The sequence below is a fragment of the Talpa europaea genome (assembly GCF_964194135.1).
Source record: "Talpa europaea genome assembly, chromosome: 3".
Lineage (NCBI taxonomy): Eukaryota > Metazoa > Chordata > Mammalia > Eulipotyphla > Talpidae > Talpa > Talpa europaea.
This window is the reverse complement of record NC_140069.1, coordinates 75,519,314-75,537,360: the sequence shown is the minus strand read 5'-3', so window position 1 is coordinate 75,537,360 and position 18,047 is coordinate 75,519,314. Positions and strand designations below refer to the sequence as shown.

General features: G+C 37.9%; 1 protein-coding gene across 3 annotated transcripts in view; it reads right to left on the bottom strand.

Annotated features, from left to right (window-relative positions):
• The window catches only part of VPS41 (VPS41 subunit of HOPS complex), a gene marked incomplete at both ends in the record, with an annotated part of 176,782 nt that overhangs the window by 58,422 nt on the left and 100,313 nt on the right, over positions 1-18,047 (bottom strand). For all 3 annotated transcript variants that reach the window (XM_084230340.1, XM_084230339.1, XM_084230338.1), the window contains 3 exons: positions 5,698-5,764; positions 11,664-11,810; positions 12,910-13,029. In XM_084230340.1, the coding sequence (XP_084086466.1) occupies positions 5,698-5,764; positions 11,664-11,810; positions 12,910-13,029 (334 nt within the window). The remainder of the gene's footprint in view (positions 1-5,697; positions 5,765-11,663; positions 11,811-12,909; positions 13,030-18,047) is intronic.

Here is an 18,047-nt window from a genome sequence, read left to right as displayed (position 1 = left end):
TGGTTGTTGTCATGTCTTGAGTTTGCTCAGAAGGAGGGAAGGGGGAAATTTTTTAAAAGACAAAACAATAAGGAAAAATAAGATCAGCATTTAAGTGATGAATACTGAAGATAGGCATGAGTCAATCTACAAATAAGAATTCCTAATCTACAAACAGACAAAAACAAAACAAGAGACTATATCTAATACCAAAAATAGTAATTCAAGAAAAATGACCTGAAACTACAAAGAAACAACTATTTCAATTATAATTACATTATAAATTAATTTATACATTGTATATCTGAAATAATGACCCACCACAGCACCATTAACATGTATTTTAGTAAAGTTACTGGAATTTAATGATAAAGAAAAACCTTTTGGTGTCTTGACCTTTAGTAGCTGCAAGCCACTGGTAGATATTAAGTACCTGAAATGTGTGCAGAGTTTGGATTAAAATATGCTGCATGTAAGAGTCTGAAGACTTAGTATGAAAATTAAGTTATTTCAGTGACTTTTTATGTTCTTACATGCTGAAATAATTTTTGGGAAATATTTCATTAAATAATGTATACTTTTAAAATTTCACTTCTTATTCTTTAATGTGGTACTAGCAAAGTACAGCATTCTTTGTTTGTTCTTGTGTTCCTTCTAGTCTGATCTTCATTTCTGAAATAATCTTTTTATACAACTATTCCTAGAGTTGTCACCTCATTTGAGAATTTTTGTCCTGATTTTTGTTTTTCTTTCATACCGTGCATTAATTCTTCAAGTGTCTTGTAGTTTGTTCTGAAATAATATTGCATTTGTTACCTATTTTGTGGGTGTCTCTTTTCGGTTGTGCTTTTATTGCCAAGGATATTATTCTGCAACTTAATCCCATTTTCTTAAAACTCAGTATGGGACTTGGCCTTATTCTCTCCTGGTGCTTGGTTTTAGGTGAAAACACTGTTGTCTTAGAAGGAGGAAGGGGCTGGAATAACTACTAATTTCAAGATTTCTCTCTACTGTTATTCCCATTTAGTGTTCAAAATCTGGTCCCTTGCTTTCTGAGACTTCCTGGCTCTGCACCCACCACTTCTATCTGGACCTCCTTTTCCTTCTGTTTCTACCACCCACATTCTGCTTAAGTTTTAGTCGCCCTGCTTGAGCCTGGCAGGAAGCCCTGCTACTCAAGTTCACGGGACTGGTGAGATGCCAACGCCCCTGACCTGAGTACAGGCTTCACCCAGTCGTTTCCAAGTGTCTTTTCCAGGGAATGTCAGAATTGCTTTGGAGTTCTCCTGCTCTCAAGTTTGCTGCACACCCCCATTCCCTTCTGCTTCTCTCACACAGAAACTGATACCGTAGGTCTTAAGTTTGTCCGTAGTTGCCCCATCCATTCATTATATGAGGTTCTTGTCACTCTGTAGTAAGTGTAATTTATGGGTTCTTGGTTGTGCAATCTAGTTGTTCAGTTTTTATATGATGACTTGGGCAGATGGAAAATTATGCTGCCAGCACCACCATCTTCCCAGCTTACTTACTTCAAGTGCAAAATATTAAGATATCAGTGTTCTATACCAACATACATTAGGCAGAGCAAAAGGTTCTGGGTTAGAGTCACAAATACATGAATATTGTTGGGCCATCAACAGCACACTCTATCAGGTTCAGAATGATTGTATAAGATTGAAATAAAAATTAACAAATTTTATTCTATGTTGGATCTTATATTTCTGAGGGTTATAGCAATAAAGAATTTACTGAACACCAACCAGGAAGAAGACATACTTCTAAAAGCATCTGGCTAGTGACAACACTGCCTCTGACTTAAAGGAGATTTTGAGTCTGGATTGCTTAAGAAATAATTAAAATACCACAAGCTATGCAAAAATGGGGAAAGTGTAAGGCAGGAAAATTTATTTCCAGAGAGATCGGGTTTCTGTTTGTAATGTGTTTAGCACACACCTGGTGGCTGTTAGAAAATGAACAAAATGTATTTGTTACTTCAGGTGCTTTTGATTTCTTAACATTACTTATGGAGCAAATCTATTACCACCACTTTAAAAAAAAAATTTGAATCTCCAGCACAGAATGAAAATGAGTTGCTACTTTAAGGAGAAATGGACAGAGGAACAGACATGCAATAAAGTAAGCATAGTGAAATCCTAACTGCAGGGTCTTGGAGGTAAGAATATGGGTGGCTCACATTCCTGTGAAGATAATTCTTCACTTTCTCGTATGAGTCACAATTTTCATAGAAAATGTCAGGCAAAAAAATTAAGCAGAAGAATAGCTTATAGCTTAAAAAAAACTAACCTTGAAAGTTGACTATAGAAATGAAGCATCCAGAGTGAGAAAGTAAGGCAGGGGTGAGAACAAAAAGGGAAGTGGGCACAATAGACTACAGCAGCAGACTATGGGTGAATTGATGATGCATGTACCACAGTGGCGATACCCGTGGGGAGGGAATCCTATATTTCCAAACACCAACAGTGATGTAAGCCAATGTTATTTCAATTGAAAAAAAAAAAAAAAGAATAGATTGTAGAGAGTTAAACTGAATTACAATAGAACAGACAACCACACATAGCTAGATCCTTAAAACCATTGTGAACAACATCAGCATTATCCTGGTTCATGATGCAACAGACCAGAAGGTGAAATGTGCCGCAATAAGACTATCTAAGTGCTGTAGTGGTGTGGTTGGGTCAGTGTGGTAACACAGAGAGAGAGTCCTAGATCTAAAAAGACACATCTCACAGCTCTCCTCTACCACACATACAGATCTTCAGTTTCCAGGCCACTATTTTCTCAATCAATCAACTGAAAATAAAACAACGTGCTAAATTCTAAGAGTTATAGTATCTCCTTCTCTATGTCTTCCTGTCCTTTAACAAATCTCCACATGAAATCAAGACTAGGAAGTTAATCATTAATTCCTTGCATATAATTCCATCTGCCCTTGGCAGTAGAAATCCAGAGAATGATACATGATTACTGGCTTCATTTCCCAACAGTATAACATCAGCTCTTCAACAACCATTCCATAAAGACAATGAAAAAGATTGGTGAGAAGTGCCAGAGGGTTAAGGGAGTCCTGTGAAGAACACTCGAGAGCCAAGTTAAGTTAAAAGAAATACAGTAAGGTGTGGACCACAATTTACATTTAACAATGTAATTTGGAAGAAGAAGTGACATCCAAAAAGCCTTCTGTACAATGAATGTCTTCATGGGTTGGTGATTGGCCAGTAACCTTGATCTTAATTATCATTATTTCATTTATAGAATCAAATTATATTCTATGGAGAGGAATAACTTTTGTGTTATTTGAAATTTTGGCTATAATAACAAGTTCTAAACATCTGGCTTCTAACTACAGCCACAGATATTTCTTTAATCTCAATGCCATTTTCACTTCATTTACTAAAGAACAGTGGTTCACACTGTTCAGGGCTATAGCAAATTGTAATCCAGACCTCCTAATATTTCTCTTTTCCTTTATCCTAGTCAAGGACTCTTATCTAAACCACTTTGCCTCCTGCTGTGGAAATGGTTTATATTCTTAGAGGTTTGCTCTCAAGAGGGGAAAAAGTGGTACTTAACCACTAACCATAGTAGTAAAATGTCAGTAATGTGATATTGTTAGTACCCACACATGGTCTATTTCACGTAAATTGTAGTACAGATGAAGTACACTTTAATAACGTGATCTCAGGGCTCTAGGGCCATTGCCAGGCCAGCCATTAGCAGTGACAGAGCTGGGACAGAAGTCTGCATAGTGATAATAACCACCACGATGCAGTGAGGGCCTACTGTGCCAATTACTGTGTCACAGGTGTAGTTATGCCAACACAAATTCTTGCAACCATTGGAAAGGCAGGTATGATCACCTCCATTTCACAGGTGGGAAAAGAAGCAACTTCATCAGGATCATACAGGAAATCTGCAAACTGCCTTGCCTCCCTGCACATGAAATCTGATGGTTCTGCAGAGACAGATTATATCCATTTGGCACATGTTATCTATATATTTATGGATTTAGTTATTCTTCTAGGACAAAAATTTATTACAGCCCTAACACTAACTTCTGACTTCAAGTACAACATATTCCAGATTTAAGTGTCATAATTGTATTAGTCACATGGCTAATGTAATTCTTTCCCTGTTTTTAGAAATATAGCCCCGAGCAAATGATTGATCTCACTTTCATCTGTTAAAATGACTCATTTATATTCCATACACACCATTCAAACAGGTAAATGGCTTTTCAGCTGATTATAATATGGTCCCAAAAACTGTCATATAACTTTATCTCCTATTCCTCACTTCTAAATAATGCAAAAATTACTCAGTTTTAAATAATTGATCTGCTTGACAAAAGTCCATCAATATTCATTCTTTTTGGCTGAATAAATTTTGCACTAAGTTGCAAAAGCAGTGGTGCATCATCCTTGCCATACTTCTCCCAAATAGATGTTTTCCAGAGTCATCAACCCATTCAACACTATTATTTAGTATCCGCTGTGTGCCAGGCATGTGCCAGGTCCCTGAAATAAACACTGAGCAAAAACACATCTAGTGTGTGCTCCCAAGGAGGTTACAGGTCCGGGAAAGAGAGGGGAAATGCACTGAATCATCACACAATCACCACAACTGAAACAACTGCTTGCAAGGAGTTCTATAGATGTTTGCTAAGGGAGGATTTGACCTCCTTGGGGAGGTCCAGTGTAATTTCCCAGGAAAGTAAGACTGAGTTTAGATATAATTGTCAAGAGTGTAAAGAGGCAAGAAGAGCATTTTGGACAGAGAGGTAGCAGCAGCAAGGTTAGGTGAAAGAAGGCCAATGTGGCTGCAGTACAGAAACCAAGGAGAAGATAGGCATGAATGAGGAGGTGAAGGTCAACATACACCCCTTGGGTCATGTGGATGACTCTCATCTTTACCCTAAGAACTATGGGAAGGGAGGAGGGGTGGCAGCACGATCTAGTTTATATTCTGACTGGAATAAGGAGACCAGATTACAGTAATTCACAGTGGAAGGAGAGAAATCAGGAGGCTACTGCAGTGATCTAGACCAAAGATTATGACAGTATGGACCAGACCAGTATGATGAAAATTATTATTTAGAAGGTACAGCTGACAAAACCAGATGTCAACATTGTGTTACGAGCTGCACAGGTATTAACTCTTGGCATTCTCATAAATAACCTATGGGGACAGCTACTCATTTCCACATTTCATAGATGAGACTAGGCACAAAGAAGCTTGTCCAAAGTTCAGGTCATAAACAACAGAACCAGAACCCAAACCCACTGTTGTTTGATTTGAAAACCAACTACAAAATCATTGTTTGAATATCAGAAATGTAGTTATAAAAAAAGGGTCTCTGAAGCTGTTTGAAAACTTAAAACAAAGCTTCTTGATCTATTTCATCAAAGTTCCAAGTGTTGGGCCCTGAAGAAGAACATGCCCCTTAATAAAATGGCTCCTTTTTTGAAGGCCTACCTATTTCTTTTTGTTGTTAAAGATTTTTTTATTTATGCATAAAAGAACTGGATTGTAGGCCAGGTGGATTTACTGAAATATACTGCTGAGGGGAGGAGGGAGTGAGACAGGAGAGGTCTGCTGCGCCATTTGGGTCAGCTCACTGGCTGGGGATTGAACTCAGGATGTGCTGGTGACAGCGCTGAAACTTAGCTCCTAGGCCACCAGGGAGGTCAGAAGGCCTACCTATTTCAACGTAGCGACTTGGCAAGTCCCTCATCTCACTGGCATGCCGTTCCTTCACTGAGCAAATCTAGGAAAAAAGTTCACAGGTTATTTTATTCATTCTATGGAAAACTCTTTATAACATTTCCTTGAAAACATATTTTCATTAAATTAGCCACATAGTACTGATGATGGAGTGCATACCATGACTTAAAAGATAGAAATTAATTTCAATGATGCACATCAACTATTATTTATGTTCTCCAACATTATCTTTCAAGGGCAAAGAAAGAAAGGAACTGTAACACAGTTTTAACATGTTCCCAAAAATCCATTCCCAGCAATGCTACTCAAGGATTACTTCTATCATCACCCAAATAAAGCTCTGGCGGGCGTACATAACCCAAAATTCCAATGGCTAATATGAGCAACATCCACATTAGGTTTTGCATTTCTGATTACATATTAGTAATTTATTTCACTGTTTCTAAATAATACTTTGCAAAAGTGGCACATGCTTATCTTCTCTCAAGTATAATAAAATCAATGTACTATATTAGTGTTGGCACACTGCAGCCCAGTCCCTGGCCTCCTTTTTTTAATGCCTTTTTTTAATGCTACAGTTTTTACATTTTTAAAGGCTTGAAAGTAAAGAAGGAAGAAAGGAAGGGAGGGCTTGAGGTAGAAGGGAAGGGAGAAAAAATAAAAGCAGAAATAAAAAGAGAAAAATATTCATTAGAAACAATACATAATATGAAAAGTCTAAACCATTTACTGCCAGCCCCTTCTTTACAGAGAAAGTTTGTCAAATCTTATTTTAACATTTATGTACACAGCTTGGATAGAAACATATAAACATACATAATCATACATATTTATCTACCACTTACACATAACAAACATACATAATCATACATATTTATCTACCACTTACACATAACACCAAGGTGATTTCAAGGTGATAAGATGTTAATAGTTCCTATTTTCTTTGTTCTAGTTTCTAAAATGAATATATTCTCAGAATTAAATAAATGTAACTAGCAATCCATTTTTTAAACCTAATAATTTGCTACAAATAATTCAAGTATTATCTGCATATTCTTATCAATATAATTCTCTAATATACTTGCAATATTTCATTACGTGAATCTACTATCATTTCTTTAATCAGTTCCCCTTTAGACATTATTGTTTTGCTTCTATTTCCAATTTGCTTGTATTCTGATTTTTAATGAATGCAGTAGTGCAATCAAAATATTTGTATGTAATACTTCTGGACTTTTGTTTTCTTAAATTTCCAGAAGTAGAAATGAAATATCAATGTGTACGTATACTTTCACAGGTTTAGTATTGTTTGTTTAATACACATGTCTACACTGAAGTCCAGCAACACAGTGAAACGTGAGCCACTGGACTTGAATCGGTGGCTGTGGAGGTTTAAGCATTTACCTAGAAATGACTATTTTCTCCCTTGATTACTTTTTGTCATTTGCCTTCTGTCCATCTCAGTCAATTTCCCGTCTCCTCCATTGCGCCTCAATTTCCTTACTCTCTTGGTAGATTTTTGATCATATTTACTATCTACTTTTCCAGCCACACTTACTAGGGAAATGACTAAATTCTCTAAAAGGCAAGCTCCACAATGGTGAATGAATGGCTGTGTTAATGTGCTGATAAAAGTATATAAAGACTAGTGCTCCCAATGGTTTGAAATACATACATATACACTACATAAAGTTATATGTATATAAAGTATACACATATATATGTAATGGCAATATTAACTAGCACTAGTGACCAACAACTGGCAATAGTTGTGAGTTAGGGGCTTTGTAACAGAGAGAATTCTTTTCTTAGGAGGATTATAGTGCAGAGCAGGAGATACCCAATTAACTAAAATGTTTTGCTACAGTGTGATGTAGAAGCGCAGTTTAGAGCAGTTTAGAGGGATCACCTGGCAGGACAGGAAGGTTTACTGGAAGAAGTGGCACGTAAGGTGAAGAAGGAGATGAAGCACAAGTGCAAAAGGCCAACTTGACAGTCCAGGGCCTTCACCTGGAAGGTAAACTAGAGGGACAGTGGAGGGAAGGTGGGGGCAGAGTGGAAGAGTTCGGGTGCTTGATCTGCAGAAGCCTGGGAGCCTTGTGAAGGATGAGGCTGGCATCCTGTGAGCAATGAGCATCCCTTGAGGGACTTAAAAGGAGATTAGCATTATCTGATCTGCACTTTAGAAAGAACTGTCTGTTTTAGGACAGAATTAAGGCAGGCAAAGTCAGAGCTGAGGAAACTTGGCAGGAGGAAGAGAAGTGGAGGGATCTGACATAGTGACAGAACTTGGGGACTGACCAGGCCTTTTCTAATCCTCATACCTGTCTGAGAGGTGATGTTATCAGCCCTGACCCACAGAGACGAGAGCACTGAGGCTGCAAGAGTGAATCAAGCCACACAGCTAGAGCCATAACTAAAAGTGAGGTCTGACTGTATCTCCCTGGCTATGCTACCGCCTCTCTGAGGACCAGGACCCCGGCACTGCTGGAGGCTGGCAGTAGCTCAGCCCCATGTCCCTGGCCCTGTGGCCTGAGCTTGCACCCACTGCCCTGTCTCACAGGCAGAACATCAGGTGCAGGTGGGTGAGTAGCAAATGCAACCTTAAGCTCGCATCCTGCAGAAGAGCAGATCAATGCTTTCAAGAGCTCTTTACATTGATAGGTAGTTTCTCATCCATGAGCACTAATTTGCTTCATCCAACTGTCCCCTTTGCCTCTCCACTTATGTGTCTGATAACACGGCATCTCCAGTGGACACAGACAAAAACAACTTCTGATTTTTTACCCTCTAAACATGATTCAAGATCCGTCAGCTGTCTCTCCCATCTCAGTCACTGTAGCTTCATTTTCCAGTTCCTTGGGTAAAAAAAGTCACCACTGACTTCTCTCTTTTTCTTACACTCTCCATTAAACCATCAACAAACAACAACAGGTCAACCCTCAAAATATATCGGAATGCAATGATTTCTTACTAGCTTCACTAGGCTGATCGAAAATTATTATATATATATATTTTTTTTTTTTTTACTGAAGTAGCTTCCTACCTAGTCTCCTTTTTATACTGTCCAATTGCTGGTTAGCTGCACACAGCAACCAGAGTCATCATTTGGAAATCCAAGCTGAACAAAACCCTCTGCTGGCTTCCCATCCTAATCAAATGAAAAGTCAAAGTTTCACAATGTCTATGAGCCCCCACATGATCTGTTTCACTCCAGTATACTCCCCTCCTCCATCTTCTCTCCCTCTCCTCAGTACCTGTTCCATCTTCTCAGCAATGCTGGCTTCCTTCACATTTCGCAAAGACACAACAATCAACTCCTGACTCAGGGATCTCACACTGGCTGGTCTCTGCTGATACCCCTCCTCCACAGCTGCATGACTTCCTCCATTCAGGGACACCTCCCTATTCGGTGGTGCCTACCCTCCCGTCTTCCCCCGTTTTAACTTTCTCCTTTTGAGCAGTTTCCGGTGGTATTTATGACCATCCACATGCTAGGTTTACTTATATGTTTGATATTTGCCCTCTTCCCTCACTAAAATTTAAATTTACCAAAGGAGAGGATTCATTGGGTTATTTATGTGTCTGCAACACTAGAACACTGCCTGGCATACTGCAGGGACTCAGCTAGGTATTTTTCAGGTAAATAAACAAATAAATTAAATGGCTAGCTCTAACTGCACACTTTGCTACAGTCTGGCGTAGATTAACTCCAACAAGATTGCTTTCCACCTGAGAGATTGTCTTGTCTCCTGGCCTTAACAGAACACAGGAAATTTTTTTATCAGGTATGTGTTCAACATATCGCTGACTGAATTTGAAGAGGTAACCCCAATGAAATGAAACATTTAACATGAAACATTTTGTGAACTGGATCATAATTTGAGCACACTGAATGTGTATTAGTTTCTTGTGATTGCTGTAACAATCAAATTTATACCACAAATTTGGTGATATAAAAAAGTAGAAATTTATTTTCTCATTACTCAGCAGGTGATAAGTTTGAAGTCAGTTTCACTGGGCCTAAGTGCCAGTGCTGGAGGGCTGCACTGTTCCAGGGCTGACTGTCTTCCTTGCTTCCTCGAGCTGCGGCTCGGCATTCCCTGGCCACACCTCTCCAACTGCTGCTTCACTTGTCCCCCTGCCTGCCCCTCACATGTGGCAGTGCTCCCCCTATATGAATGCAGGGGGCCAGAGCCCATCCAGGTAATGCAGAATAATCTCTCCATCTCAACATGGTTAATTACAGGTTGCTGAAATTAGGATCTGCAATGTTTGGAGGACATTATTCAGTCAATTAGAGAAAGTATTCCAGGTAGCAATCAGTGAACTTCTTATGGATCCCTAGAGGCAAATTTTCCCTATTTTTCACCAAAAGAAAAAAAAAATCACAACTTTAAAACAAAGAAAAAAGCTACCAGTCCATTTAAGAAATTAAAAAAAAAATATCAAGAATGTAGGTTTACTGGCTGAGTAACAACATACAAGGGAGAGGGATATGGTAGAGTCACTGTTTGTGACCTCATCGAGCACAACTTCCTACTACCGTCATTGTGAACAAATTGTGTTCATTTTTTAAAATTTATTTTATTTTTTTACGTAGAAGAACTGGTGCGTAGGCCAAAGATGTGTGTGTGTGTGTGGGAGGGAAGTAAGAGGAGTCGCCAGAGACAGAGTGGGGAGCAGAACAGGTGGATTTACTGAAATACATTGCTGAGGGGAGCAATGGGTGAGACAGGTTGAACTTAAGCCTTAGAGGTGATAGCACTGAAACTATCCAGTGTTCATTTAACACATGCAAATAACTGTCTTATGCTTAATTAAAAAATGGGAAAAAGAACCTGAATCATATCAATGTAAATGCTCAGTGGACCTTATCTCAAGTACACAAAAGTATACAATGCTTGGTATATTAGTAACAATCATTGCATTAATGACTTTTATGCTTTCCTTGTCTAAACAGGAGTACATTTTAAATAGCCACGCCTCTTTCATGACTTTCCTAGAATCTTATGGCATAAAATAACAGCTGATATTTAGTAGGCACTTATAATATGTCAGATGCTATGCTAAGCTCTTCATAAGCATTACCTCATTTAATTCTCCTAAAATTTATGGTCTGAGAACAGTTAATACTACCATTTTTTAGATAAGTAGAGCAAGGATCACAGAAGGTCACACGATAATAACGCAAAGTTACAGTTGATGCCAGGTCCGCCAGACTTCTTCCATTAGACTATTGCTGGGATACTTCCTCAAACTATTTTGACTTAGCTTGTTTTTAGGATTTTTTTGTTTAGATTAAGCTGCATTATTTTTAAAGGGAAACAACTTTGGCTCTGAAGTATCTAAAACAAGATAGGCAGTGGTAAGTATGAAATGAGTATGAATGACCTTTGGGTCCCCGTGTGTAGAACAGCTAAATTTCATATACTGGAGCACAAAAAGGGCAGATAATTATATGCCACAAAATATTCCCACATCTTATTATCAGTAAGTCTGGGCCTGTACTCTGTCAAACTAATACCATGCATGCAGGATGTTTTAATTTTAGCCTTTTTTTTTCTTTCCACCATCAGTTCTAATGAAGAAGTTATTGGTCAAAGCTAAGGGAATAGAAAGAACAATAAAGAAAAAAAGCCTGACTAGCCAATAAAACTAACCACATGTTCTATAAATAGCCAAGGTCAACTGGGTTATGGGAATTCAAAGATCAAAAAAAAGCACCGTGAATGCAGAGAAGTGCATGATTTGTTTCGTGACTTGGAGAAGAATGGATCTTCAAAACATATGCATATGAAGGGATTTGAGCATTAGGTGGACAACACTATTCAGGTCAAAACATTTTGATTCTGAGAAGCCATTCAAGAACTCATATTCTCCAGACTATCCTCAGCGGATCTATAATGACATGGACTCATTAAAAAGACAAGCAAAACCACCTTGACAGAAGTCCCCCAGCCAATAATCAGTGTCACATTGTCCTTCCAGCAGAGACTGCAGGGATACATATCTGGGCGAAGACTTATATCATCTCGGGGCACATTGGTGATTCTTTGCTTTGAGGTGATGTCAAAAATCTTTACACCCTGTAAAATAAAATAGCATTAAGCATCCTCTATTTGGGAGAAGGAAAGTAAAGGAAAATTTATTAAGAGTCTCTGCTACCCATTACTGAAAACCAGCACTGCAAAATCATGTGCAGGAAAATGCTCTACTTCACACAAACCCCCTGAGAACCCAAAACAAAAGAAAACCCCCATCCTCCTTTTTGCGCAAAAGACATTTTTTTTAGTGGAAGACTCATATCTAACACAAAATAAAAGGTACTGCGATCAAGAGCCACGTTTCCAGAGTGACAGACAAGTAACATTTCTAATTGTATTGTTCCATCACATAAAAGAAGTTTGCTTTTTAGAAATACTCTGAATCTGAAAAACAACTATGTAAAGAAAACTACACCTGACATTTTAAAGTACTCAAATGGAAACTTCAAGCAGCCGCTAACTATAAATAAACCAGAGGCCACAGGTTTATTTACCATTATTGTGAGCCAAGAGAAGGAAGAAAAATCCTGAAAAGTAAGGTAATTTTGGGGAGATTTCTATCACGTAAAGCTGAATAGAACTAACTTACTACATTATACCTTGAAATTCCAAAAAGATATACCTGATGTCAAAAAAAAACATTTTTTAAACTTTCTACTCACCCTAAGTCATATTAAGTCAACTTTAAATAAGTGCAGCATCAAAAATTACGATCCACTTTTTAAAAAGCAAGCCTATTTTTGCCTGTGATTATACTGGGAGTAAAAAGAGAAATCAGCAATATCCTGTACTTGTTTCAATATCAACTGTTACTTGCCTCCGGCTAATAGGCAAATGGTATTTTCAAGACCACATTCCCAATGCAGCCCTTCAATTATTAAGATGCCTTTTCATTTTCTTGGCTATTCTCCATGCCTCAGGTTTCTTTCTCTAAGATAGAGTCTAGAATAAGTTGGGAATTACTCTTATATGAAAGCCAAAGGAAATCTAATTTCTTTAAGCTTCCAGGTATATTAATCGCCATTTGTATCTTTCAGAAATGACCACCACAGTGGGTTGCATCTCTCCCTTTGCTACAGTCCACTCAGTTCAACCACTCTTCTGGCTCTGAAAAACCGCTAGGAAAATGGAAGTTTTTTACCATGTTATTGGCCCAAGCAATCAGATGGCCTCTCCACTTCACACTCCTAATGTTCCCTTCCCCTTCATGCAGAACAGAAGACTTCCATCTGCTCATCCAAGACCGTTCAAACAGCAGCAACTAGGGATAAAGATCATAAAAAATTTTAGAAAGAGAAGCATACATTAGATTTCTTATTTACTATTTTTGCCCGTTAACTGACCAAATGACATACAAGCTATTCTCAATCTTTTATGTAGACTTACAGTAGTATTAAATTTGCATTTTGGAAAGCATTTCCACTACATCTTATCCTATCTAGGGCACTGCTTAAAATGTATTTGCGTATTGATGTTCTTACAAAGACTAGCCACAAGATGGCACCAAAATACCAAATTTTGTGGAAAAGAAGCTCCATTGGCCAGTGATGAGTATCACAGAGAGTTCCTGGAATGATTGCTAGGAATTAATTAATTTTTTAAATCAGGAACTCAAACCTTCTAATTTTTTCCCTGAAAATAACATGTTAGTCACAGATTAAATGCAATCATTGGAAAAATTCTGCTTTTCATTTAACCTGAGAAAAGTAAGTTAACAAAGACACCTGAACAGAAATTCATGTCAGAAAGTAACAGAGATTTGCTTTAGGATTAAACACCTTTAAAAACCTCATAATGGCTATCATCTTTATTCTAAAGGGAAGAATCTATAATGAAAAATCTGCTGGAAAATTTTATGACTAAATATATAACTGGTCAAGATGTAGTACTATTAATTCATGCATTATTAAGGACACAATAAAATATTTTTTCTTAATATAGTCAATTTAAATCCTTTAGTAAAAGTATCTATACACTGTAACTTCATATATATAATATATAATTCATTTGAAATTTAAAATATGTGACTTTAGACATGAATCATTATATTTACCTTTTAAAAGCAAATGTTAATGAAAGACCTTACAACAGAATCTTAGAGTCAATTTAAGTCAATTTAAGTCGACCTTAGCATATTTCGCTTTCTTTCCCACCCCAAAACAGGAAAATAATAGGGGAAAGAGAATTCACATTTTATTTAAATTTCTTCATGTAGCTTTCTTAATAGCTGAGGTTCCTACAGTTAAAACAATAAAGAAAAAACATCCTAAAATTAAGTGTGTCCATCTTCACTAGTCAGCCTAGTATGGTCCTTTTAAAATGCCGTATGACTGAAGTTCTCCATTTCCCAGAAGCAAGGTAACCTCACATCATCAATTGCAAAGAAGAAAAGGGCTTTTACTGAACATATGAAGTTCTGTCTTCCATTAGATAGATACTGGAAATAATCTATACTTTCAACAACCTTCTAACCCATTTTGTCCTCTCCAGCTCAGGTGGTAAGTAAGAAATCACTACCACCAGCTTGACTTGTCCCCAATTAAAGACCTTTAGGTATGTCCTCTGTCTGTAATTCAGCCTCTCTCTCAGCCATCATATAGAGAATAGAGGCAAGGAGGTCATGGAATGTGTTGAGTATTTTATGACAGGATAGGCTTAAATTCAGGAAGGAGAAAGCTTGAGAACATAGCTCTTGCTATACAATGTCGCACTACACTAAAGCTAGGTACTTGGGCCTCCCTGGTGGCATAGGGGTTAAGTCTCAGCATTATCACCACAAGAGCCTGAGTTTCATTCTGACCAGGGAGCTAACCCACATATGGTGCAACAGACCTCTGCTGTCTCACCCGCTGCTCCCCTGAGCAGTGTGGTTCAGTAGATCTATCTGTTCTACTCACCACTCTGTCACTGGCCGCACCTTTGGCCTACCCCAGTTCTCCAGTAAATAAATAAATAAATAAATAAACAAACAAACAAACAAATAAATAAATAAATAAAAACTAGGCACTTAAGGAAAATTACATTAAACACACAGAACTGATGAGATCAAAACGTCTTTCTTCCATCTGTGGCCTGGATCTGGTGGAAATAACTTGAGAAGTAATCTGCCCCAGGCGTACCCCTCCAGCCACTACTGGAAGCAATGACTGGCTGGAGGACTACAAGGAAAATGTGATGGAGAGTGGCATCAAGTTCTTCTCCCTACTAATTTCCACTCAGAAATCACCAGTGTCATATTAGGAGGAAAACACACTTACTCTATATTAGAAACATTAAATACACCTCAAATTTATGATTAAAATTTCTGGAAAATGATAGAAACAGGACCCCAGTGAGGGCTGTGATTCAACTCACTGTAAGAACAAGCTCTCCCTGGTGGCACAAGGGGTTAAGATGCAACCTATGAGGCAATCCGCAGCCACTGCAGCACGATTTCGATCTCCCGGCCAGGTTGCTACCCACATGGCGCAGCAGACCTCTCCTGACTTACATGCTGCTCCCCTCACCAGTGTATTTCAGTCAATCTGCCTGTTCTGTTTTCCCACTCTGTCTCTGGTGAATCTCTCACTCCCACACCTCTGGCCCGTACCCCAGTTATTGTATGCAAAAATAAACCTTTTTTTTTATTAAAAAAAAAAAGAACAAGCTCTCCTGGGTAGCTGTTTGAGCAGACACCTGAATGCCAAAACACCCATCGCTCAGGTAACGTGAGCTGGAGGTGAGGAGTCAAAGGGAGACCTTCATGCAAGGAACACAGACTGTGGCCCCCATTGGCACATGACCTTGAATACCCAGTCCACTATCACTTGTACACAGCTTGGAAGGGAAGCAGGCACGCTGGTACTGCAGTAGTACATCTCCAAGGCAGTTGTGCCAGGTATGCGAGGTGGGCAGCACCTGCTCAAATTTCAAAGTGCTTTAGTAAATACAGAAAGTGAGCCTTTTCAAAATTCCAGCATTTCCCTGCTGCATCAAGGATTACATTCTTTCATAGGCATTTCCCTGACAGACACTTGTGTTCCAATTCAGGCAAACGTGAAACGTAAAACTTCTGTAGCCATTGCCCAGAATAAAAGATATGGACCAGTTCTTAACAAAATCTATGACAAAGTCACAGTAATTTTAACTCTGAATTCTGAATATGGACTTCTTGCAATAAATGTGAACCTAAACAAACAAACAACCAAGAAAGCAGTAACATGGAAAAATTAAACATTTGAGAAAAAAAGATTTATCTGGGGAAAAATAAAAATTTCTCACTCCCAACTACATATAAAGTAGATATTCCATGAAATAAAGAAGAACTTTGACAATTCTTGTCATTCTCGGGTTACAAGAAAATTAAGCAAGAAATTAATAATGCCGCATAAGACAAGGAAAATGGAAATAAAAAAATACTGTCTATCAAACTATACTTTGAAACTTTGAAAATGAGAATACAAATGCTATAAACCTAAACTTTAGGATATGCAATCAAAGTTATAAGCCAGGGAAAGTACATTGTTCTAAAAGTTAACTAATAAAAACACATGTGAATGTAATAGCTACTGAAAAAAAAAAACACTTTATTTAAAAATATAAAATAAGAAAAGAGTAAGTGGAAAGATACATTATGTTCCGGAATAATAAGACTCAACATTTTTAGTTACAGTGACATTTTAACTAAGTTAACCTATGATTTTAAAGCAAGCCCAAGAAAACCCCAAAGGAATTATTTCTACAACTTCCAAATGCTATAAATTCATTTGAAAATACGTGAGAATAACAGGAATTTTTGGGAGAATAATGGTGTGTGTGTGTCGTGTGTGTGTGGATTTACCCTGCCAAGCAGTAAAACATTTCATAAAATTGACACCCAAATTGTATAGTCATGGCCCTAGAATTGACAGATAACAGAAAAAGAAAGGAAATAACTGAAAAAGATGTATCATAAAGATAAAATCAGATATGGAGGGGGGTTAGAGTGCTACAAGATACCCTTAAACTACTCAGCAGAAGTCGTACCATCATTCTAGAGGGTCCTTCTGGAGGGTCTTTAGCATATGGACTCAAAGCTTTAAATATGACCCTAGGGATCTATGCCTAGAAATTTATTCTAAGAAATGATTACACAATTAAGCAAAAATGTACGTAGTTATTTATAACAGTCCAAAATAGACTTATGGCTGAGGAATGATTGAGTAAATTGTGGTAGATCTAAACAACCGAAGAATATAAAATGTATGATTTTAAATATGTATATGGAACATGCAAATTACAGTATACATCTGTTAATACAAATTTAATATGCTATATATGCATTGTTTTATTTTTACAATTAAGAGAACTCACTAGAACTTAGAGGAGGAATGTTGATTTTTTTTTTTTTTTTTAAGATTTACTTATTTATTTATACAAGCACTGGGTATAGTCAGAAGCGCGGGAGGGTGAGAGAATTCACCAGAGCCAGAGTGGAGGGCAGAGCAGGCAGACTGACCAAGTACACTGCTGAGGGGAGCAGCGGGCGGCAGGAGAGGTCTGCGTGCCATGTGGGACCCTCGCCTGGTGGCCGGGGATCGAACCCCGGGCATCGAACCAGTGCTGCAGAGGCTGCAGGCAGCTTCGCAATCCAGTGCTCAACCGCTGTGCCACAGGAGAGGCCCGGAATACTGAATATTAATTCACATAAACTGTAAAAAAATTTTAACTCCTTTAAAAAAACTGTTATAAATGTTAGTGCAATTCTAATCAAGATCCAAACTGATTCCAACTGACCCCTCCTTCTGTGATGTGCTTCTGCTTACAGAGGAAGCTGAGGGGCTGCACCCTGGATTCCCTTTGTTTCCTACTCTAGCTTCAAGGGAAACTTCCAGCAAAGGGCAGGAAAAGGAAAAGGGGGAGACTTCTGAATTCAGTCTCTCTCATTGTTGAGTCAAAGTTTTCTGAGTTCTGTTACAATAAACTGTGTGTGCCCTGATCTGATGGAATCAAAGGGGCAAAGAGGTGTCTAATGATATTTTTATAGTACAGTCAAAACCTCTATAAATGAAAATAAATTTTATGAATCTAATATTTCATACGTTTCAAGTTATTTTCCAATGTTTCTCAAATAGCAGTTATTTCAGTCATTTTATTTTTATAATTTATGGATGAAAACTAAGAAATGATTTGTAAATAGTCAAATATATTAGGAAGGCTCATCATTCAGGAGAATTCTTTCCCCTCTAATTCTTGATTCTGTAATGTTTTAAGGCCAGGCTGGTTCCATCACAGGTTAATGAATACCATTTTTAGTTTGTT